At 36.6% G+C, this 20,302-nt stretch overlaps 1 protein-coding gene across 1 annotated transcript in view; it reads left to right on the top strand.

The window, feature by feature from the left end:
* Nucleotides 1–20,302, top strand: part of TPO (thyroid peroxidase) — a gene marked incomplete at its 3' end in the record, with an annotated part of 43,834 nt that overhangs the window by 13,362 nt on the left and 10,170 nt on the right. Inside the window, exons 5-8 of the mRNA XM_008945143.1 lie at nt 236–368; nt 4,938–5,067; nt 7,903–8,109; nt 14,185–14,700. Of these exons, the coding sequence (XP_008943391.1) occupies nt 236–368; nt 4,938–5,067; nt 7,903–8,109; nt 14,185–14,700 (986 nt within the window). The remainder of the gene's footprint in view (nt 1–235; nt 369–4,937; nt 5,068–7,902; nt 8,110–14,184; nt 14,701–20,302) is intronic.

Here is a 20,302-nt window from a genome sequence, read left to right as displayed (position 1 = left end):
GCTGGACTACTTCCTCTCATTCTCTATGCACCAGAAAATAAAACCAGCTCTTCCTTTTCACCCTCTAACTATTCTAAGTCTCTGAGACTTCTTCCTGCAGAACTTCTCACTAAGTGACCTTTCTAGGAAGAATTTGGTCCCAGGATGCTGTAGTTGTAGCTGACAATAATGCTTTTTCTTCTGTAGCAACTATATAGCAATAGAGCAAATGGCTTGTTTGGGTTCTTCCTTTCAGACTTTTTATCTGCTGATCTTCTCACTATGATTGCTAATATTTCTGGATGTCTGCCTTATATGTTGCCACCAAAATGTCCAAATAATTGCTTAGCTAATAAATATCGACTCATCACTGGTGCCTGCAATAACAGGTATGTATGATATAAGAATTTTGCCCTGAAAAATCCTTCTTTCTTTTTCCTTAAACTCAAGAAGATATGTTTACTTTTTCCTAGAAAAACTGTATGAGGGAGAGGGGGGAAGGGTGACCTCAATCAGATAACTGGCATTAACCTGTCTCCAAATGAGGTGCCTCTGAAAGCTCCCAGGGGAAGAACCACTTCATCTAAAATTTGGTACACTAATTTTGGCAGACAAGCTGTCCCTATGAAGGCTTCTAAGATTATGTAAGGAACTTTAAAAGGAGGGAGGACTGATTCAGTAGATCCTTATCTAGATTAAACTTTCTATATAAATGATAAAAATAAATATACTGAATTCTAACCTAGTATTCAGATTTGATTGAACTGGATAATATTGTGTTGTGCAGGAAAATGAAATTACTTTATGAGGACCCATAAGAAAATCAAGTAGATTCTCATTTTCATATTTTCCCACAACCTTAACGTTTAGCAAGCATACATCTAAAACTTCTGGGTGAGGTATTTATTTTTATGTATCTATCCATATAAATATATGCTTATTTGCTATCTGAATGACTATTATTTACTACTATCTACCTGTTACCTAATTTATGTGGCAACTTTTTCTTGTGAACCCCAATATAACAGATGTAACTATATTTTCAAAATCCTCCAATGCAATGAGGTTGTGAAACTGAGAATGAGAACCCTTTTGAGTACAAAGGGTACACGATATTTATACTCAGCAGCCTTTGGATATGCAGATGTAAGGTCACAAACTGAAAGGCAGACAGTAATGTTCCAAGTGAAGGGCTGCAGAGCTGTAAATGGAAGGCCATTAGCACCACACAGGTTAAGACACTCTCCAGCGTGGTGAATGAACAGCAGTAAAATTCTGCAGTTTTATTATTCAGTCACTCTGTTTTTATGAGATGAATTTGGTTTGCTACATCACAAGTCATCTGCAAGGAACATGCCTGATAGGCTCTTTGTTGAAAGGACACGGCCTGATATGCATTGATGTTATAAATCTGACTATGTGGATATCCATAATTTCCCCCAGGCACTTGCAGGGTTGCTTGGAATCTGAACTAACAGCTAGTACAATATTCGCACTGACAACTCCATCAGGGCTGGCACACGTTGACCAGGATTCATTCAGCTGAACATAGGCACATGGCTGAAGCTCTTAATTTATAGGCGTGGCTGCTGTAGTCTTTCTCTGCAGAGCCAGAGAGAAACACACTCTGCTGGGGGTAAGGTAAAACACCTTTTTCTCTGCAGTGACTCTGGTAATACCCTACAGGTGTTTCTGCTTTCTAAAGCTGGGCAGGGCAAACCTGATCCCTTGAGCCTGGTTGGTCTGTAGTCACTGTGTTCTACTTTCTATAGTTTTGTGCTTGCACTAAGACACTGTTTGAACTCAACACTCATTTTTGGGGGGTGTTTTAGACTCTTTGCTCTAAACATTTGTAAAAGGTGCAAGGCAACAAAAAAAAAAAAAAAAACCAAACCCAAAACCAACCAACAACCTCATGAACAATATTTTGAAACCAGCAAGTCAGATCTTAACTTAAGCTAAAACCTTGTGAGTCCCTTGAAATATCTCAAGCTTAACTGAAATACTTCAATGTAAAAAGTACAAAGTATGATGTAAACAACATACTCTACAATGTAAGCAAGCTTCAGAAACTTCAAACATTAAATGAAACACCAGTCTGTAGATTTCTTTACTTTATAGCTGGCACTTTCAGGCAGAAAATATATAAGAGTCTATGTTGTATTCATCATTTTAGGTACCCAGTAGGAATGTCCAGCTGTGCTGTAGGTTGATAAATGCTGCATTTCATAGGTGAAATTTAAAAAATTAAATTCACAGTGTAATTAACTGTTTATCTATAGGAAAAATCTATTTAAAAGTGAGCATGTAATTTCTCAACAGACGTTTTACTTAATCAGTTCACATGTTTGGGACAAATCAGATAGATTACAAAGCGTTTATTCCATAGCACGGAGTTACTTTGTTTTAGTGTGAACTTCCTAGAACAAAGTTGTAACAGAATAGCATAAACATGGTTTTCTGTGGAGCATACCAATGTGACATCAGGCATTCCCAGCAGTGTCATTATCCACATCTACCAATAACAGATATCCACAGATTTTTAGTTTCTTGCTGCTTGAAGGGTGGATAATATACAAAATAACTTTGCAACATTATTTTTAAATGAAGAATAAGGCAGACAAAGCACGTCTGAATAGCTGGTTTGTTTTGTTTTGTTTTGTTTTTTTTTTATCTATCCCAGCTAACATTGATCTGCATAGTGCAATGACAGGGATTGGAAGGGGAAGGAATTACAGATATTAAAGGAATGGAATCTCACAATGCAATTAACCTCACCTAATCTTAGTGTTCTGAGGTACAGCAGCTTTGGCTTTTCCTAATAGTGAGAGATATGGTGAGATGACAGGGTGGAACCCAGGAGTTGTCTGTCTCTCTGTCTTGATGGATAGGTGCTTAGGTGACTAGATTACACTTTGCATGCTTAATATTTGGACAGCTAGGAGGAATTTGATCTGCAGCATCTCAGTTTCCTTGCTGTGTCATTAACCATTTCCTCAGGGAAGGACCCGATGCTTAGTCTGAAGCAGTAATACCAGAGTTAGGGGTATGAATATGGCTCACCTGTGGAAAGAATGATCAGTCCTGAGTGAATCCATTGACTGTAAGAAGGGATTGATGTGTTTCCTTTAGGATAGCTGCTTCACTTCAATACAAGCTAAATGTTGAGATTGGTGGCAGGCTTATCTTTCAGAAGTTTTCCATGTTTGCCAGAAGTAGCTCAGAACAATGTAAAACATGACAAAATCCAGTTATTAAATTGCCATATTGTATTCATTTGTTCTACCTGAAACTAGGCAGGACATTAAAATCACATTGAAAAGACATAAATCTGGGTTGTAAAATGCATCTTAAAGCTCCATGTTCCTTCTCAGAGAGCCAAAGGAAAATCAAAACTGGGCAATTCCAGTATTTCACATGTGAATCAAAAGTCCCATTTCCCATAAACAGAATGTGTAGTAATAAAATTTGACTACTCAATAAAGCTGTATGTACCAAAATCTCATCACTTCAACTGCCCTGGGTAAAAATCCTTTTAACTCAAGCAAGGTTCCAAGACGTTAACATGTTTAATGTAATAATAAAAAAAAAGAAAACACATGTGAGAAGGTTTTTACTAAAGTAGCATTCCAGTGATCTGCTAAAATATAAAAGCAATCAGGAGAAAAATCACTGGTTAAGCAGTTAAATTAACATTTCATTATTTTTAATTGAGTGAAATAGCACTATGCTATGTGCAGTATTTTATGCAGTTTCAATAAAGACAAATCAACTGTAACTAATTTGAATGTTTTATTAAAGCATACTTCAACCTTCAAGTGTGAATTATTGTGGATAATTAAGTGTATTACTCTACCATATAGCTTGGCAAATTGAGCCACTTCTGCATGCTGAAGATCAATGAAGTATTAATAAAATAATTGTTCCCTCTTTAGCATCCCAGTAGACATCTGTATGTTTTAACGCTGCGTAGTTCTACTGACAGTCAGGGAATATTTATGGTTCTTTGTGGTTTACTTTACAATTTTAGTCAACTGGGTATGTTGCAAAAATTTTATTTCTTCTTTTTAATGTCTATATGTATTTAACAATTATGAAATATATTATACAGACCATGTTAAAAAACAACAACAAGAACAACAAAAAACCTCTAATATATGCACAAGAAATGTTCATGATAGAAGGAAAATTAACTGGGTCAAGCCCATGACTCATTGATTATACTAATTAATGAAAATCACCTGGAATAATTTCCTGGCCCTCAAATCAAGTATGACCTGATTATTGCCACCCTTTTACTCTTAGACTTCAGGCTAAACTTTTTTTATTTCCCTTACCTCTACTAAGCAGGCTGGCTGCAGAATGACAAACTGGCAAGCACTAATCCCAAGGAGTGCTCAGACAGGTGTTGTTCAGAGAAATGTTAGTTGGCATGAGCCAAAACCACACTGCAGTTACTGTTAGCAATTTCAAAGTATAGTTAAATGCATACCAGTGCTTGGGCTTGTGCATACACCCTCCCGAAGCTGTACCCGAGTAATTAGTACAGATTCTAGAAGAGGGAGAATTGCCACTGAATTCAGCCATCATTCCCACTTCTTCAGTCCTTTCTCCTTAGGTCTTGCTAAATGATCAGTTCTGTAAGACTAGTACCTATTTTTCTTTTAAACTTTCTTCACCTTTATTCTAAGGCTTCTTTATATTTTCCTAAATCATAATTTTATTGCTACTGATCTAAACAAGTATCTTTTAAAAGATGCCAGCAAAGGCAGTTGAGAGTATCTCTGACTTTATGGGGAATGAGGACATTACCAGGAAATCAACATCAAGGCAAGTATTTCAAAGATGTCAAAAGATAACTAATAAGTAAGGTAGTAATATTTCATTAATAATTCCTCCTTTTTTTTTTTTTTTTTTGTGTGTGTGTGGGTGTTGTTTTTTTCTTTTCCTTTTCCCAGGGAACATCCTAGATGGGGAGCATCCAACACAGCCTTGGCTCGGTGGCTCCCAGCAGCCTATGAAGATGGACTCAGCCAACCTCAAGGATGGGATCCCACCATCCGATACAACGGAGTCCAGTTACCCTTGGTTAGAAAATGTACCACAAGATCACATAACACACCAGACCATAACCATATCTGGCACCACAGGCCTCCATTTGTATCAGTAAATCAAATAGCAAAAGAGTTCAGTTAAGGAACCCCTTGCTTTGCTAAAAGTTTAGCATTGGCCTAAGTTCAGTCATCCAGTGAGACGTCCCTTGCCCCTAGGTTGAGGTAGACCCATGGAGCAGTGCAGGAGGACACTGGCAGCCTTGGGAGGCAGCTCTGAAAAAAAGGACCACTGAAAAGGTGGAGAGCCAGCCCTGTGCCTGGCTTAGCTTGCACTAGATGTAGGGCAGCCAGCAGATGCAGGGTGATGATTGCTCAGCCCAGAGAAAAGGCAGTGCAGGATGGACCTAATCACAGCCCTCCCACACTGAAAAAAACATAATAGAGAAGAGGGAGGTCTTCACAAGGATGCACATTGGCAGGGCAAGAGCCAATGGTCAGCAGTTGCTCCAGGGGAAATTTTGTCATGATACAAGAAAAAGGATTTGTTATGAGAGCAATTAAATGCTGGAAAAGGCTGCCTATACAATTGCTGGAATATCTTTCATGGGAAATACCCAAAACCTGGCTTGATGATGCTCTGGATAATCTAAATGGATAACCTAAACCCTGTTTTCAATAGAAAGGTGCAGCATGTGATCCCAGAGTTTCCTTTCAGCCTAGACTTTCCAATGATTTTATGATTCTTTGCTTCAATAATGATGCCTTTAGAATAATAGAATGATAGAGTCATCTCAGTTGGAAAAGACTTTTAAGATCATTGATTCTAACAATTAACCTTGTACTGCCAAGCTCACCAGTGAACCATGCCCCTAATTTCCCTTAATTCAGAGGAGGAGGAGGAGAGGGGAAACAAAGTTGGCTTTTAACAAAATAAAGCACATAGATGTACTAGCATGTGTATGTGTGCACACATATATACCATTTCTCCCTGGTTAGTGTACCTTAACTGAATAGGCATTACTGTCAAATCATAACTTCATCATTTAGCTAGCCTACACTACTAAGCTAAGAAGGTATTGCAATATTTATGGATTTTAGCAGCTCATATACTTAAAAAATAGCAGAGCTGCTATAGAAGGAAATTTGAACAAAAAATATTTGTATAAAAGACTGGATGAAAAATTCCCTAGTGAAGTGTGAAAAGATTTGATCTGGATTTACTGTTTCTGGTTTGTCATCATTGCTTTGAAACCTGACTTTTAATGGACTCAAAGTCTGTTATTTTAACCACCGTATGTTTAATAAGGATGAGCAAGAGAATTTAGTGTTAATGTCATCTGCAACTCATGCTATTAATTAAATGACATTGTCTCTAAGCTGCACAATTTAGTACTGAAAGATGAAAACTTGACATTTACACAGGTACATTTCTAGTAGATGGTACAAGCTGCCTTTTTCTAAATTCATCAGGGTACGCGCTTGTGAAATAAAACACACTAAACCAACATGACACATCATCTACATGACTGCACCCAACCTGGCCATCTGACCATCAGCAAGGTTCTCTGCTTCATTTTGGAGATAGGATAAGACTTGTGTCGTAGATGTTTTTCCCCATTTACATAATTATATATTGTTTTGTACTTTTAGCTGTCTAACAATATCCTTTAAGAAACAACATGTAAATAATGTGAAGGTGAGAGATAAGTGCGAGGATTACTCTGAAGCAGTATTAGAATACAGCATAGCTGTGCAAGTTAACAGTGATGAGAAAAATCTTACTAACTGCAGGAAAAAAAGTTTGTGCTCTTGGGCCACCATAGCCATTAAAATACTGATACAAAGTCTTTTATTCCTGGTGAGCTCTATGTATCTCTGCTCTTGACTATTTCATCATAGTCCTTGATGTCCCTAACAAGTCCCATGTTGCCTCTTGTCCTTACTAGTTCTGTGTAACTGCACCTGCCTTATTTGTCCATTATATAGCCCTTATATTTATTACAGGCTCTGTGACTCTATCTTACGTGCCACCCTATCAATTGCTTGACTTCTAAGGCAGCTACTGTATGCAAGGAAATATTTTGCAACATGAGGAAAGAATCTCTGAATAATAACACCCTAATCATCACAATCCAACTGCTGATTTTGCTCTGATGGTTTTGCTTGGTTATTAGTATAGGTTGGACATGTAGGATAGATGTCTCCATGTGTTCCACCTCGGAGCATCTGTATCTTTATGCAGCTTTTATAGAAGTACCTCAGAAATATGTTTTGGCTTCTTCCTGTGTGGGAAAATGAAGCAGACCTTTCAGCTACCTACCATGTATTTGCAACCTAGCTTGTCTCCTGGGCTACATAAGCTATTCCATTTATGTACAGAACAGCCCAGAGCCTCTGTGTATCTGCAGTGATGTGAGGTCACCCAGCAAACAGAAACCATTTGTTAAAGGAGAAGAAAAGAGAATAAATAGAAAGAAAACTTTTAGACAGTCCAAAAGAAATGCGTGGTTTTCAAAATTCTCTTGGAAAGAACAGATCAAAGATACACTGCTTATTTGGCAAATATATAGAAAAACTCAGCTGAAACATCTTTGAATCTGCTTGTGGCACCAGTATCTCAGCTCCTGAACAGAAATAAGAGTCTGTCAGAGTCTAGGATTTTTGTTGTTGCTGCTGATTTTTTTTGTTTGTTTGTTTGCTTATTTGTAAGGAAACCGCTAAAAATAGTCTAGAAATAAAGCATTCTAAGGCAGGAGTGAGGGAGGGTAAAGATAGCTTTTATCACTATTCTCCCTACTTTTTAGTGTTTCATCATTCTGTGAGAAGTAAATACTCCTTGGCATTCAAAGTAAATTAGTTCTCTTCCCAGGTTCGTGAAGTGACAAGAAAAATTATTCACGCGTCTAATGAAGCTGTTACTGAAGACAACCTGTATTCTGATATTATCATGGTGTGGGGGCAGTACATAGACCACGACATTGCATTCACACCCCAGAGCACAAGTAGAACCGCCTTCCTAAATGGAAAGGAGTGCCAGATGACATGTGAAAAACAAAATCCATGTTTTCCAATAAAGGTAAGATTCTAAATTTATTTCTTCAGGAGAAATTCCAGACTTTGAACAGGTGAGGAAAGTAAAACACATTAGTGATACACATACACTGAAATAATTATAAAGCAAATTGATAGATCATCAGTACAGAAATAATAGAGCAGACAGTGATAGAAGAATTCAAACTCGGTGCAACTATCTAATGAAACAGGTAGGTATTTAAGTTGTTCTGTAGAGGTAACAAATGACAGCTAAGGTACTTAGTACAAATATGAAATTTTTCTCTCGGGTTTATGTTTCAGAGAAACCTTGACTAGTTCCCCCTCAGTGTTATTGTTCTCATGCTTCAAGGTTTTGAGTTCTATTGGGGAAAACAGGGAAGTAGACATAAATAATTCTGTTTTTAAATTGCCAGCCAGATGAAGTGAAAGGATCTTAACTTTAGCCAGTGAAAACAAAGATATTTCTGGCAGCTAATGCGAACTTTTGAAGAGAGATGTCTTTTCAACGTATGTATAAAATGATCTTCATGGAATTGCTGAAACTTACATACATCACCTCTTTGCTTTGAGTATATGCGAAACATGAGTTCAAAGCTTGTTAGAGGGTTAGAAGAAACATAAATTGTTATAGGATCTTATATTCTTGTGTGATTAATTTTGAACTGAAGTAATTCTTTCATTCAATAAATTAAGTAGTAAAGTCAAACCACTTTTTTATTTTTTTTTTTTCTCAAAGCTTAGCCTGTCCATTTCATGCTACAGGAGAGCCCCATGCCCTTGGGCTGATGCCCCCATCTCTAGCCAGAGCAACCTAAATTACTTTTCTTAGTGCTGGAGCTTGATTACTGACTGACTTCTCTAGGTACTGAAGCCAGTGTAGAGAGTGAGTTCCAGCAGAAGAGAAAACTCTTTTCCCATTAACAAACCATAACTGATAACTATGCCACAGTCTACTTTTGCTTTAAGTGCCTCATTCCACTTCCATTAAACACAGAGGAAAATACTCAGCTAACTATAATGCAAACTGAATCAGGTCCCAAGTTGAAAGATGGCTCATCTTCCATCTGATGAGACAATATAAAACACAATGAAGGCTAAGTGAATTTAATGACTGCCTGCAGTTTTACCACAAACAGGTAAATCTAGTCTCTCTCAGCCAGGTTGTATGGAATTTTGAGAGTTTGCAAACATAGTTTGAGCAGGCTTACTTCTTAAAGAATCATATTCTCAGAACACTGAGTGACTGTTTAACCTGGTTCAGCCACACCAGTCCTAATTTCAAGGAGTTTTCTGTAGTTCTAGCAAAAATCTCTAGTATACTATGTCTCAAATTTCCATCTGGGGCAAGAAATTATTTATGCTTCTTATGCTGTTAAGCAATAGCCTTAGAAACATTCCCATTCTCAGAGTCTTATCAGGAGAGGTTAAGGCAGAAGTCCATTCCCTGACTAGCAGTGCTTCCAAAAAGGACTCCAAGACTAATATCATTCATGTAATAGTGGCATTACACTGCAGAGAGAAAGAAGAAGCGCCATAGCATAAACCCACAAATGCATCATTTAGTGCTCTAAAGAAGGAACATATTGCAAGTTTCTGTCTTGGACCTGTGAAGAGATCATCACAGAGAATGTTTCAAGGAAGGTAAGTTATGTGCACAGGTACTAAATCTAGCACGAGGTGTAACCTAAGGAGTTGCAGTGTAGCCTAGCAGGGGAACGAGGTCAAGGCATACCCATGGACATACTGCCTTTGGGAGTTAGGGCTTGATACTCAGAAGAGCCATGGTGGTGGGACGTACACAGAAATCCAGGCACAACCCTGGAAGTCTTCGGTAAGCTCCTCAGCTTTTGGATTCAACACATGATCACAGTCCCATGAACTTTTTAGCTCAAATTTGTTATTATTATGTTATTCACAGCTTAGAGGGAGAGATATGAAGATTTAATTTTTTTTGCTTTTATTATATGTCTCATATTTTGTAAATGTTTTTGTCAAAGGCAAAGAATACACACTGTACTAAAAACAATCTGTTACTAGTCGGACCAGAGGAACTATTTTTTTGAACAGTGAAACAAAATGCTCTTACCTTCTAGAAAGGATCTTCTTCCTGAAATCTTAATTAAAACTAATCTCCACCTATTATATATTTAGAAAACTGCCACAGCTAGTTTTATAAGTTCATTTTGTGTATGAAGAAATGGTGGCTGGCTTGTAAAGACAGTGAAATCAATAGCATATTATCCAACAGTGTAAACACAGAAGCTGCTGTTTGTAATTTTGCTGTGTTCCTAGAACAGTAGCACCCAGGGGAGAATCCACCCAAGGAAAAGGACAACGGTGCTTATGGCTGCACCCCCTCTCTGGGGGTTGCACCAGGGAGAGGAAGCTCCTAATTGTGCAGGTTAAGGAAGCTGTCTGGAAATGTTCTGAGTCAGTGCAGTTCAATGAAGGATTGAAAGCTACAGTAGTGCATTAATATTAATAAAAAGTGTAGGTAAATGATTCATAGGTGAGCAGGAACCATTATGATTTTCTATTCTGGATATTTTCATAATAAAGGCTATACAATTTCACGCAGTGATTCTCAGACCAAGCCTGTAGCTTCTGGCAGAGCCTGAGAATTCTCCTTCTGTATCCGTTCAGAATCCTATAAAGTGAAAAAAGGAAAGGGAAGGGAAGGGAAGAAAAAAGAAAAGAAAAGAAAAGAAAAGAAAAGACAAGAAAAGAAAAGAAAAGACAAGAAAAGAAAAGAAAAGACAAGAAAAGAAAAGAAAAGACAAGAAAAGAAAAGAAAAGACAAGAAAAGAAAAGAAAAGACAAGAAAAGAAAAGAAAAGACAAGAAAAGAAAAGAAAAGACAAGAAAAGAAAAGAAAAGAGAAAAGAAAAGAAAAGAAAAAAGAAAAGAGATCACTAGCTTTAGTTATACTTCTTTTACAGCAGTCTGACACATGGCACAGGGTTGTGGACATAACTTGTCATTTCTCAGATAATCATTTCAGGTTAGGGCTGAGACATAATGAGGCATTAGAAAGACTTTCAGAGGAGAGCTACTGACTTTATTCAGTATTAATTACACTGCTGACAATAAATTAGACAGTTAGACACAGTGCATACACATAGTAAGATACAATCCTACAAATCTTTCAGACAGTTCAGATACAAAATGGTGGAAAAGAGACAGACCCACAGAAAAGTGAAATGTTTTGCAAAAGATGATGTGTAACGTGGCAGATTACTCTCTCTGCTACAAATGGATCAGACTGTGTGTGATGAACCACCATTAAAATGAGCTCCTGCTTTTTACTTCTGTGTTTCAGAGCTAGCATCTCACCGACAGACAGTCACTGCCTCTTCTCTGAGTTTCATGTCTACAAATAAACATTCATGTTTTCCATATGAGCAAGCTTTCATAGACCATAAACTAGGTTCTCCTTTAGCTCTACAGAAAAAAATCCCTTTAGAAGGTCATTTCCCACAGAACAAATTCACAATAAGAGAGACTTTTCTTTAACTGAAAGAACAGTTTAGACATTGTAGTACAATGAAACAATTAGTGCCTTTCATTTTCCTACACGTAAAATTTCACCACAAACAGGTTTGACCATGTATAGATGACAGTTTAAAAATGTAGGTATACTAGGAAAACTGTTGTTGCCAAAGGAGATTTTGTTGTGAAGATTTTTTCCTCTAGAATTATGCAAGGCAGAGAAACAATTATACAGATGTTCTTCATTAGTTTTGGGGAAAAGCATGATTCTGTACCCATTTCATCAGAGGAGGGTGTTGTTTTCCTCAGATTATGTTTTTTATGTCATTTAATAACATAAGGAATCTCCTCTGCACATTCAGCAGCTGGCTGCACACTACTTACCCTGTGAAAAGAGAAAGGACTGCATTATGCAGCTCTGCCAGCCCCTGAATGTTCATTACTGCTGTTTTTCTCCACTGGGGCACAGAACGTTTCGAACTGGAATTGCAGAGGCAGTTAACTAAAGATTATTCAATATGAACTTCATTCACTGTTGATAGGTTTTGTTGTGAGCCTCACTGTTTAACAACTTAAATGTGGCTCATACATTTTTTTCCCAGGGATACCTGAATTCTTTCAGGCTTTCCTGATAACGAGAAGCAGGAGGCACTCATACACATAAAAAGCTGTGGCTGCCAAGTTCAGCTGTTTCTAGTATGAGATGAGCTTCTTCCTTACATCACCAGCTGAAGGGCAAAAGAAGCCACACTAATAGCAAAAGACTTAATAATAGAAACAAATACTAAATACAAAAGTTGAGGCAGAAAAATTACTGATTTCAGCTATAAGTGAAAAAAAGAAAAAGAAATTACATATTTCCTTCAAAAAATAACCTGCTTTGATTTGCTAAATCCTAATCAGTATAGAAATACTGGTAGAATTTCTTTAATAAACAAAACTTGAAAACCAAATAAAACTTTTTCTTAGCTAAAATGTTTCATTGGTATCAATTCCTTTCCAAAGTTGCTCTGTTATTTTCATCCCAAATGTAATGCTATTTTATCCTCACAGGCTGATCTTTGTGTTATTAGAAGTGTGAAGAAGAAATTAAAATATTTTATATAACACCAGCAGTATTCACTGTCTGCTGCCAAAGAGTTTTAAAAAATGAAAAGCAAAGAGATAGAATACAAATAAAAAGGGTCAGCTTAAATGTCTGTACAAAACAGACATTATTCAAATACCTGAAGATTTTTTTTTTTGTTCTGAGATATTTCAGCAGCTTTAGTAAGTGTTATCTGTTCCTATTTCATGCCAATCAATTGATAAGACAACCCCTGCATTATATTCCCTGAAACTCAGACTCCATGATTTTAATAACATTTTTAATTGACATTATTCTTTTTTAAACTCTTGGAACTGCCACGCTGTTACGTCTAGTTGCTGCCGTGCAATGCAGCACTGTTAGAATTTGGAAATAATGTGTTTCTCACAGAAACAAAGTTCATAAATCCACAACAAAGACAACCAAGATAGATTTTAGTTATTTTGAAACCTGGTAGCTTTTGTTTTAGTGATGAACTCTGTTCTTTGACATAGAATTTATATTTTGAGCTTGGCTTTTACATATCCTACAATGGAAATAAAACCTTTCTCCCTCTTTCTTTCTGTTCTCCTCCAAGAACTCTGTTGCCCTCCTCACATCTGTTAAGTTATTCACACACCCTCTTTGATGCTCTCCTGTGGCAAAACAACTAGCTTTCTGGTTTAGGGCTGTATTATCCCCTAAGACTCTTACCTATACCGAGGATCCAATTTGATAATTCCCACATTTCTCCCATGCCCTTTAACTATATTTGGAGTAGCTGGCTGTGTAACAGGTTGGTTTAGACTATATGAATGCTGACTACCCAGCATCCACACAAAATGCTGTATCACCATTTGACCTCAGTCTCTTGGCCATGTGTAGGATTAAGGACTGGGAAGCACTTTATTTGTCAAAGGTGATGTTCAGCCTTTACTTTTTATAAAGACAGTCAGAATTAAATACTTGTAAGACAGGTATCATAAAATAATGTGGGGAAAGGTTTGTGGGGGCTGGCAGAAAGCAGAATGAATAATTACATATGCCTTTTTTTAGTTAGGAAAGTGGATTAAAATTAGCTAACAAAACAAAGATTTTAGAACATGTTGCTGCAGACATTGAAACTCTTCATTACATTTTTATGTACATGTGTAAACCTACTGTTTCACTTGATGTTCAGTGGAACATAATTTGACCAGATGTTCACATCTTTTTTTCACATCATTTCATGGTGAATTTCTATTGTGATGCCAGACTAATTTAGGTGTAGATCTATGCAAAAGGGGTTTCATCAACAGCTTGGTCTTATGACAGAATAAAGGTTTTGGGGTTTCTTTCTGTCTTTGCTTAAAAAAAGGTTAAATAATCTTTTTTTTTTAAACCTAAAGGAAAACAATCTTTACAGATTTAGAATATGTCACTCCAGTAGATGAGATCTTAATGGCTGAAAACTGAGAAGGAAGAGGGAAATCTTTACATAAGTCTTAATTCAACATCCAGAGCTGATACCTTCAACTCAGAAAACACATTTTTTTTCATGCAGGTGACCACCAATGATACATTAAGTACAGGGATGGATTGCCTACCCTTCTACCGCTCATCCCCTGCATGTGGCACGGGTGATCATGGTATTCTGTTTGGAAATCTATCAGCACTAACTCCAAGACAACAGATCAATGGCTTAACTTCTTTCCTCGATGCTTCTACTGTCTATGGCAGTACCCCTGCTGTTGAAAACAAACTGAGGAATTTAACAAGCAAAGAAGGCCTTCTTAGAGTAAACATTAAATATCATGATAACCACAGGGAATACTTGCCTTTTACAGACCAGATCCCATCACCTTGTGCACAGGACTTGAATGCAAGTGAAGGTGAGAGGATTGAATGCTTTATGGCTGGGGACAGCCGGTCCAGCGAGGTGACATCTCTGGCAGCTATGCACACCCTGTGGCTGAGAGAGCACAACCGCCTGGCCCGAGCCCTCAAAAACATCAACAGCCACTGGAGCGCCGAGACAGTCTACCAAGAAGCACGAAAAATTGTCGGTGCTCTGCATCAGGTTGGCTGCTTATTTGCTTATCTACATGTTGCAGTGAATGTCTTAGAACATAGTTGATTGATTGTGCAACTTCAAACATGTTTCTGTGAATGGCTTTTGAGCACATTTTACCTTTTCTTTGCCACCTATTTCTACTTTTCTGGCCCTAGGGAAAGTACAATTTTGTGAGTACCTTTTCAGTGTTTTGGTTACTCAGGTTGTGCCACCTGATGTTGTTCCTCCAAGCCTCACAAAAGCATTTGAGTTTGTGGATTCACCTTCAATCACACAACCTAAGATGAAGTGATTCAGTCTGTCTGCTATAATCCATAATATTGGATGAGCAACATCAGGACTAGATTAAACTGAAGGCTGGGGGACATTCCTGTGAAGTCTGATTCTTACAAACAGATAATTTTAGTCCAGTAAGTTGACTTTTTTGAAGATAAATTGGAGAAACAGGGAAGAACATTTCTGATACAACACTTTTCCTTTCTTCTGCAAAATTTTTTAATCAGCAGAATATGCAGAATGTTTCCTTTAAGAAACTGCCTGGCTTCTCTGGCATATTGTTATTTGCACTTAAAGTCAGATAATCGCAGAAAAATGAGGTACTTTATTTAATTGTATTTAATCAGTCCTTTTCAAAAGCCTGGCACTTTTGAAAATATATATTTTTTTGTTTACATTAACTCTGTCAACTACGCTGCTTTAAATGTGCTCTTTGCATCAAATTAATGGCATTGACAAGTTAGATGGTTGTGAATACTTGTCAGAAGAAAAGTGCAAATCTGAAAGTAAGCCTCTATGCACTCATACACTTTTGTTTTACACCCACTAATACTATGACCTGAAAGAAAACACTTTGTACACAGCAATACACTGCATGAATCTGGGCTACTCATTATCTCTGCTAGTATCACAGACTAATGAGATTTGCCAATGGCCTATTAGAAATGTGTGTGAGTTATATCCGTCTGATTTAGAGACATTCATTCAAGAGAAATAATTGGAGTATCTCTATTAATGTGGTATGCTAACCAGCACACTAATGACAGCTCTAGTTGAAGTTACCTTGAGATTTCCACTCTAAAATTTTATTTCAGTTGCTACACATTTCTAAAATTCTCTCTTTTTAAAACAAATGCTTTCAAGTATAATTTTTGCCTGTGGGTGTGTAATTATAGAGAATTGAACAAAAAGCCTTCCCTTCTTTCTATACAAAGGAGAATGAAAAAAATCTCTCTCTAGACCATACTTTTCCTCATGGATATTTTTTGGCACCATAAATATCTTCAGTGACAATTGTTTAATAATAGAAAATTGACAAAGCTACCAAACATAACAATACTCTGTTGATATCATAGACAAAACAGATTTTTTTGGTTACATTGTAGACATGTTTCAATGATAAGTCATAGTTTATATAAGCCACAACAGTGGTTAGCTCTCTCCTTATACTTCACAGGCATGGCAGGTGCTTAACTCTAAAGTATTAACACTGCAGTATGCAGTGGTAAAAATGGATTCTCTGATTTACCTAGTGTTTTGCACAGAAAGACTTTTTTTCCTTGTCATTTACTAACTGAAATGAAACTATCAGCCTGCTTTGCGTATTCCTGTTTTAACTTTAGAAAACAGGCTAAGGAGAACTAGGATTCCTCCTTTTAAGATATTTGAAAGAAAATAGTTTAAATTTGTTTTCTTTTAAACAAAAAGTGTAGACAAAATATGAAAAAAAAAAGCTAAATTATGCAGCTGTTAAAGTCTTAACATGACTATTTCATACACACAAAGGATTTTGCAGGATGAAGTTGCAGGCACATGGGCTTTTCCTTCCAGAGGCTGTTCCTCTCGATGTGCCATTTGGACTGTGAACGCCAGATGATGTTCCACTAGTCAGAGTGAAAAAGAAGTTTTGCAGATCAATCTGAATCAAATTCTCTTTGATTTATTACAGTATCAGAGAACCATCTCTGAATTAATGGTATAACTGCCAGTTGATCCCAATTGTAGCTGACAACCACCTTTAGTTTTCAGTATGTGCATATATATATATTTTTTTTTTTTTTTTTTCACTTCCTTCTACATCTGATTGTGTTCTCTGAGCATCTTGCATCCCTACTTCTCTTCCATGATCCAAGACGCGGGTTGGAAGTGGGTGTCCTCTGAGGCTGACATACGTGGACTTAACTACACTTATTGAGTTCAACATGCTAACTTGGATGAAAATTGTTTGTGACATTAGATGGTTAGAGAACTCCTCTCAGGGCTTAAACTCTATGAATATATAAAGGATAAATAGACAAAGAATAGATATTATAGAAGTGTTGCACACTGTCATAACTCATATTTATAGAGTATAGTTCAGACTATTAACAGAATTGTAATAATGTGTTTATTTTTATTAAAAATTAAACTTTCTTAAAATCAACCTTTATATAAAAGTTTTGGACTTCAATATCATCTGTAAATCCTTAATATTTACAGTAAGAACTAACTATGCATAGCACTTTAAAGAATTAAACATCATTGCTATGTTTGGTTGTTCTCTAGTATTTCTGCAATCTTTCTCTAGTGCAGGACCTTCATTTAATTGGCTCTTCATTATCTCAGTAAGATACTGTTCCTTTGCAATTACCTCTGGCCAGTGGCAAAGACAAGTTACACGTTTGATCTTATTCTTGTGATAGTTCACCTATTTTTATATTCTCTCTTCCACTTTTTTTTAAATTTGTCTTTTACATCCATTGTGTCCCATTCACGCTTACTTTGGAAAATACTGGAGGGGTTTTAGCAATGGAAGCCTACTGAACTTTGTTAGAAGTAATATGAATTTCTGTATCATTTGCACCTAATTTGAAATAACTTTTAACATAGACAAAAAAAAAAAAAAAGTAAAAAATAATCTGAAATTATGTAACCTGTTTCCAAATATCTAATGTATGACTGACTTCAGCTGGAGGTGGCCCAGCCTGGAGGCAAACCCAGACAAATTGCTTGCTGACTTCATAATGACACTTGGGAACCTCCATTGTAATTCTGGCTTCTGAGTGAAAGGGATGTTGCCTTTCATGCTAACAGCCTGTTTAAGTGGATTATTACTGTCTTTGCAGATCAGTATTCAGTTACTTTTCTATAAACAGTGCATTTTTCATTCATGATAGGATGTAAAATCTGTACAAAGCCTTTTCTGACAGTCTTGTAATCATTCAGATTCTGTTTCTGTTTGGATGCTTACCAAATCATGGAATCATAGAATGGTTTGGATTGGAAGAGACCTTAAAGATCATCAAGCTTCAATCCTTTTGCTATAGGCGGGGACACCTCTCACTAGACCAGGTTGCTCAAAGGCCCATCCAACCTAGTCTTGAACCCCCCAGTGATGGAGCAACCACAACATCCCTGGCCAACCTGTTCCAGTGTCTCACCACCCTCAGACTGAAGAGCTTCCTTACATCTAATCTCAGTCTGCCCTCTTCCAGTTTAAAGCCATTACCTCTCATCCTATCACTACAAGGCCTTACGAATTGTTGAATTGCTAAGAATTTTATGTTCTCCTATATGACTAAATGAATAACATTTAAATATTCTTAATTGCTCTGTTGCTAACTGGTCATATAGACTACTAAAGTCACTTAAACATTGAGGCTATGGACTTCTATGTAAAAAGTAGTGCCCGTTTGTCATCACTTATCACTGAATTATACCATTGAAGCAATGACTGCCATGATATAGTAGAAATAATGACTTTATTGATTAAAATTAATTTCCTTATGAGGGTTCTGTAGAGCTTGATTTGATGTTATGAGGTGCTGAATGTATCCTAAGAGGAGCTTGGATTATCACTAATCTCATAAATATCACAAGGAGTTGAGACCACCCAGTACCTTGCAGGTTCCACCTCATCATATCCACACAAATCCCTCAGGCTGCTGCAAACACATGAAAGTTAATTTATTATTCACAGATAAACTCAAAGCAATAAATGGTGCCGCAGCTCCTTCTGCTTCTTTGCAATTTCTTTTCCGTATAGTCCCTTCCTGGCTCTGATTTTATTGACGTATTTTTAGACAAGCACCTTCCTGTGTTTCCACACAAGAATCTCAATTGTTGAAGGAACACTACTGAAAGAAAATATTATGCTTTTTTACGCCAAATATGAAAGGAAATAAAACTTTCAAATCATTCTCTCACAGCAGGGAGTGCATGCAAAATAATTTTAACAAAAATATTTTTTATGTTTATCAGCTATTTACTCCTTTCTTAAAACTTATATATGTATCAGTTATCAAACCTTGGAGTGAGCCTCTCCTCTGACTTCAGGCAAACAAATTCAGGCAAGGTACATTCAGAGACTACACAAATACTGGGTGCTACTTTAGATCCAATTCTATGTCAGACTCTACTTTTTTTTTTTTTCTGGTAGTATCATCTTCTGCTGTATTAGTAACAGCTTCTTAGTGTGTATTGTCTAAAAATTGCCTCTACTTGATGGAGCCTCATTTAGCCATTGGAAGTTTCCATCAAACAGATGCTTGTCCTAGCTCAAGGCAGGCATAAGACCACGTTTTACCCTTAACATTTTAATTCTTGTTTTGTGAAATGGCAACCCCTCTTTCCCCACCAAGGAAACAAGAAATTAAGATCTTGCCTCTGGAACAAATGAAAAATCTGAACTGCTCTTCCCTTCAGGAAATCTGGCCTTTATGGGCAGCTTAGCTTGGGATTTCATTTACAATGAACCAAAAATTTACAGTCGTATCAGGATGTTTGTGTCCATGGCTAACCTAGTTCTGTTTAAAGTCTTTGTTTGTAAAAGCTAACTCTAAAGCTGAAATTAGAAAAAAACAGTTTTCTTGTAAAATCTTTGTGAATGTAGCAAAAGGTTAACTTCTCAAATTACAGTGTTAATATCAATTTCTAGCAATTATTTTTATTTTATTTGTATGCTGTATTAAAGGAGATGTAAAAGGAATTCTAACCTATTGTCTTTCAAATATTTTGTTCACTGTGTGACCTAACCTGAAAACATAAGGAAATTGTTACTTCTGAGAAAAGTGAACAGATTCTGAAGAGTTTCCTTGTCTGTGCATGCCTAAAATAAAGAGATTAATTTTTAATAAGGTCATTTTATGCCAACTAGCTTTTCAATATGCACTATATCAGTCTTGAAGTACATTTGTCTGTATATATTACTACACACAATATTGAATCTATAAGGTATTTTATACATCATATTCATCTCATTATGCTTTATTGAGTTCAGCATAATTTTTAGCCTAGAATACACTTTCATTTTATTCAGTAGATTAGACTGTTTCTCCCTTTTTTCTTTATGTCATGATTACTCATATGCTTTTTTCAGGGAACTGTAATACTATTGCATTATAAAAGCATTTGACAGAAGGTGTTTATCAGCATTTTCATTTTCAAGGTCTGTTTTGTAGGAGTCCATAAATTACCTTAAGTTTAGCGTAAAATGTCTACCAAGGGATTCTGGGCACCAGTATTTTAAAGCCTGGTCATTTAAATTATTTAGTAAAGAGGATTTGTGCCACAAATATATGTCTGAAAATAGAATCTATTCGTATCAACAACCATTCTTGAAAGATTTTATAGT

This window comes from Merops nubicus, unplaced genomic scaffold (genome assembly GCF_000691845.1).
Source record: "Merops nubicus isolate BGI_N331 unplaced genomic scaffold, ASM69184v1 scaffold4478, whole genome shotgun sequence".
Lineage (NCBI taxonomy): Eukaryota > Metazoa > Chordata > Aves > Coraciiformes > Meropidae > Merops > Merops nubicus.
Note: the sequence above shows the minus strand (reverse complement) of the source record. Positions and strands in the feature narration are given on the sequence as shown.